Below are 5,321 nucleotides of genomic sequence, written 5' to 3' on the forward strand. Positions count from 1 at the left end.
GCTTGCTATATATAGAAAATGGTAATTCGCGGGAAAATGAAAGTTTCGCGAATCTGATTTTTCCGGCATCATTCTCCATGAATTCTAAGATAGGTTTTGGCAAAGGAATTCCTAAGCTAAGAAGATGTCTCCTTGTATTTTTGGCAACTAATGCAAAGTCGGTGCAAAGTCGGTGTAAAACTATTTTACCCGATAAGTTGCTTTTTGCATCGAATGTCGGAATGGAAAACTTCCTTCTGAAGAAAGATTGAAATCATCAAGAGAAATGGGTGTACGCGTGTAGAATATCCATTTGAAGCTCTGAATAGATAAAGTCTTCATTGTCGAGAAATTCTAGGGTTTTGAAATACCAGGGATTCGGTTTCGGCAAACTTCCGATGATTGGAATCGGACGTTCGTAGATCCTAGAGTTTCGCCTCGAAACGATTGTGATATATGGAAAAAGAGAAGTTCTAACATTTCTCTGAAGATTTTTGGAATTAACTTCCGTCGTGCCTAAAAGTGAAAATTAGCTATATACTAGGGTTTCTGACCTAGGTTTAAGCGTGTAACGATCGTGCTATAACTTTTATCGATCATAATACAATCCTTGAACTTTTCCTGAACTTTCTCCTTCATAAATTTATTTCATTTGGTAAACTCTTGTTCAGGTTTCCTTTCACGATACATCAAGCCTAATCGTAAATGGAAATCTCTTCCACTTATTCTAAGCTTAAAATCTTGGGTCTTACAGTTTTGGTTTTAATGGAAATTAAATGGAGGATTAAAGCATGGTTTTAAAGGGAGTTATGGACTAGAAATAAATTGCAGAGAGGCCCTTGGTTTGACCAAGCTTGTGGCCGAAATTTTCAAGCATTTTGGAGGGAAAATGCATTCAATCACTCCTTCAATGCTTTGTCCCCAAACCTCTAGTATAAATAGACCCTCTCCCCCTCTCATTTCTTCACACCAAGTTCATTTGCTCTCTCCTCTCTCTAGCCGTGAGCTTCCTCTCCCTCTCTTATCTTTTTTTTTTCTTGCTTTAGTTTCTAAGCCTTGAGCAAGGCCATTCTCAATATGCTCTGTGGTTGCAGCTTAAACTGATATGCCAAAAACCAGAAGAGAATGATCTTGATCGGGTGGCTTAGGAATGTTTATGAATGTGGGGGGTTTTCTTAAGAAAATTCAGGAAGTTATTATAGTGTTCTTATGATCTTCAACAAGTATTTTTGAAAAGAGGTTTTGATCTTATGAAAGAGAAAGTTTTGATTTTTCGAGGTTTTAAGATGAAATTGTTGAAACGACGGGGAAGGGATATATTATCGCTAAACGACTACTAATTCGTACCGTTACTCTGTCCGCATGACTAGGAAGTTCGAAGCGAGCGTGATCCCGCCAAATCCAAAGTCCTAGGACGTGTTCTACTGTGACTAAGGTAAGGGCACTTTGGCCTCGGCCTAGATGAATTGTTTGTGATTGTGATTGTTAGCAAGCATGATGCTAGGACTATTGATGTTATATGTACTAGGTATGCTATATGATAATGATGCAATAAATGTTAGCTAGTGTTATTATGAACATGCCAAAATGCCAAGGGTGTTAGCTATATTTATTGCTGTGCATGCAAGTTATTATGCTATGATATGTTGTTCATAAGGGATGAACGTGATGGCTTAGGGCCTAGGGATGATGACTGACTTGCATGGCATGCATTGTGGACCAAGTGACCTGGACTGGGCTTGGTTGGCCACGACTAGTGACCTGGACTGGGCTAGTCGATGGTGACATTCAGGGGAGGCCCTGAATAAGGACGAGCGAGATACGACGATGTTGGAGAGGTGCAACCCCCGATATTCATGCTGTTGGGCAGCGGTGTGTTGGAGAGGTCCATCCCCGATTGCGGAGTCGTGTTCGTCCAGCTTTTCGAAGAGGGATCGACTTAAGGATATCCAAAGCGTCTGCATGCATACTTACTATACATCGACTAACTATGACTTAGAGACATGATAGTTCCCCTTATGTGAAAATGTTAGCCTAGGGCTTATCTATGAATATTAGACAAACACAATACTTGACGTGAGTGGTTGCTTTCTAGAAGTTGACCCTTGCTTGTTTGTTTGTTTGATGTTTGGGGCGCTTAACGCCTAGACGGATCGCCGGAGAATGAGCCTCACTCTGCATAGCATGGATGAAGACACCGCCTGGGAGATAGACCACTCTCTAGAGCGGTATGTATATAAGGGCTTTATGTTTCTATCGACCTACAACCCGGACGACACACATCAGAAGGTGACAGGCTTCGATGGCGAGATTCGGATGCCCTATCCTCCTGCTCGGTTTGCACCACCTGACGACGAGGAGTCTTCTATGGAGACGGACCCTTCGGAGGCCCTATCACCACCGGCCGTGTTCACACCGCCTACACCTGGACCTGATTCTCCAGAGTAAACCCCGTCATCGCCTGCACGCGACCCTCTCATTCAGGAGGCTTGCATGGAGGAGATGTTCGGCAGAGTGATCGAGCGCCTGGAGCAGAGGCTTCAGACACTGATTAGGGAGGCCATGGTTGAAGCTTTCAGGGTCAGAGGCATCGTCTGAGTCGGGTTGAGAGAGTGTTATGCGTCTGTACTGGGGGGTGAGGTCGAGTGTTGTCCTTAGGGCTCGATACATACTTAAAGCCATCGTGTATGTGGATGAGCTTAAGCAAGGTTGAAAACATTAGTTTCCTTTATTGAGTCTTGATGTAATAAAAAAGCCTTGGTCTATTAAATAAAATGAAGTTTATTCAGTATTTATTCTATCTTTTATTTACTGTCATTAAAAGGTTTTATTTCGACAAAAATTTACACACGTTTTTTGGAAAAAGGTTACTAAAGTGACCCTCGAGAAATTGGGGCGTTACATTGCTGTGACGCCCGGGGCTGACGAGGGCGGGGAGTGATCGCCGGTGCAGTGAGGCACGGACAAGGAGCGGCTCCTGGCAGGCTTCTAGGCGGAGGGGCACATGAATGAACCGATCTCACACCCGAACAAGAGGTATTCCGAGACTGTATAGGGATGGACTATACAGTTGAGGAGGGCATAAAAGATTTGATTGGTACTACTCATAACAACAAGTTGCAACTTCTTTTCGGGAGCCCAACTCATACGAACTCCATGGTTAAGTGTGCTAGCCTTGGAGTAATATTGGGATGGGTGACCTCCTGGGAAGTTTTCCCGGGAAGTGTGCGAGTGAGGACAAAGCGCACTGAAAAGACTCGTGTTGTTACCGTGAGGTCAGTCGTCAAGTCGGGATGTTACACTTCCCTGATATTTGCTTTGTGTTAGAGACTCATATTCCTTTTTCCGGTCTTCGTAGCTTCTGGTTGGCGTTGGGTTATGTTGCAGTAGATATTCAGGAGGCCTAGGGCCAGTTGATGGGTATTTGGGCCTTGGCTCGCTCCTCCATTCGTGACTCCATTGATGTTATTGCTTCGCACAACCAGGCTATCACTCTCAGGGTTGCAACCTCAAATCTTCCTTGGGTGTGCTCTGGAATTTATGCTAGCCCAACACTGGTGAATAGACAGTTCCTTGGGTGCTATTCGGGGACTTTAATGATGTTGCCATGAGTTGTGAGCAACGTGGTGGTGTCTTTGCTCCTGCTCGAGCTCGCATGTTTACACAGAACATGAATGCTTGTAATCTTCTTGATCTTGGATCCTCAGGTTTTGGCTTTACTTGGACGCGATGTAACCAGGGCCACCCGTTACTTCAAAAGCGGTTGGATAGGGGGTTTGAAAACCTTGCTTGGCGCGCTCATTTTCCGGAATGGACTGTGGAGGTTCTCCGTCGGTATCATTCGGACCACAGTCCAATTCTCTTGAGATGCGGGAAAAAGCCAGAGAACTTGGGCCTTCGTCCTTTTAGGTTTGAGGCGGCATGGGTTGACCACCCCTTGTATAATTCTATTGTCCAGACCGCGTGGGGAAGAAGGGAGTTTGGCGTGGTGCAGAATTTGCAGGACGTGAGGGATGACTCCTTGGAGTTTAACCGGCGTATTTTTTGCAATATCTTTAGTAGAAAGCGGCACATTGAACAGAGAATCACTTATCTTCAACAGCGTCTGGAGCTTGTGGATTCTTTCGTCTTACTCTCTCAGCTTCAACAGGCTAGGGAGGAGCTGGATAGTATTTTTCTTAAGGTTCTCGCTCAAGTCCCTGCGGAGATAAAGTCTAACTTTATCGAGTTTCCGTAAAGCGAAAATTATCGAGCTTACAGTCGAAAGTTCTGTAATGGAACACACGTCAATATAAAAATATCCTAAAGGTCTTATTTTTCTACCGATTTGAAATATAACCCAAACAGTGCTCTAGTAGGGGAATTAGCATTTTTCGGACACTCTCAACCCTAGTCAGGTGTGAAAACAACTCGTGCTATCATTCAAACTTACTTTAATGTCATAATTAAACATATATTAAGTACTCTATAATGTTTTGAAATTCAAGTTCCCTTAGAACAGATGTCTTATGCGATGCTGAGACAACAGATTCGACAATCGTCTAACAGTAAACAATCTTAAACACATAAGCAAACAAGACACAAGAATTGTTAACCCAGTTCGGTGAAACTTCACCTATGTCTGGAGGGTTTGCACCCAAAGAAAGGAAATCCACTATCTCAAGATTCAGGAATTACAGACAGACTCATGAACACCATAGTTTATAGTTCACTTCCTAATCTACCCAGTGTTTTTCTACTTAGTCTCTCAACCTAAGTATGAGAGCCCCTCTCACTTTCTCTCAATCACTGCCACAATGATTGGTAACAAACAATCAACAATCAGAGTTTGAAAAATCAAACAACACATATCTCAACTTTGCTTTATAGAATCAGTGAGCAAAATGTGATCACAAGCAACAAGGACAAAGAACAATGGACAATCCTAAAACACTTGATCTCTCTCAATTAGCTTCAGTAGTTTTCTTGTTTTAGGTCTTCATCATTTTATAACCTTCAGCAGCGGCAACATAGGCACTAGGGTTTGCTTGGTCTGAAGTAACAGATTGCAACAGCAATTCAAACAAAACGCAATCTCCAAAGATCTTGTTGCGTTTTGCACAAGTAAAGATAGAAACAAATCTTTTATCAAAGATTGTTTCAACAAATAACAACCCACAATTAAAACCCTTCTGGTATAGCTACTTGAACCTCAAGTAACTTTAAAAACATATCTTCATAAGATCTTCAAGGGCCCACAAAAACGTTCCAAGCAGAGGACTGATGTCCTGGCTACACATAGACAGATGCCACGACATCGGCTTCGACAACCAGTTGTTTTTTACAAAATGCAAGACAACAAA

At 42.9% G+C, this 5,321-nt stretch overlaps 1 protein-coding gene across 1 annotated transcript; it reads left to right on the forward strand.

Annotated features, from left to right (window-relative positions):
• The first annotated feature begins 3,586 nt into the window (after nt 1–3,586).
• LOC130738035 (uncharacterized) lies at nt 3,587–4,216 on the forward strand. The gene has a single exon (XM_057589935.1). The coding sequence runs from the start codon at nt 3,587–3,589 to the stop codon at nt 4,214–4,216; it is 630 nt and encodes a 209-aa protein (XP_057445918.1).
• Nucleotides 4,217–5,321: the final 1,105 nt, after the last annotated feature.

Source organism: Lotus japonicus, chromosome 1, assembly GCF_012489685.1.
Source record: "Lotus japonicus ecotype B-129 chromosome 1, LjGifu_v1.2".
NCBI lineage: Eukaryota > Viridiplantae > Streptophyta > Magnoliopsida > Fabales > Fabaceae > Lotus > Lotus japonicus.

What these genes read in the sequence shown, in the direction of transcription:
- LOC130738035 (XM_057589935.1), top strand. Translation starts at nt 3,587, where the DNA reads ATGAGTTGTGAGCAACGTGGTGGTGTCTTTGCTCCTGCTCGAGCTCGC.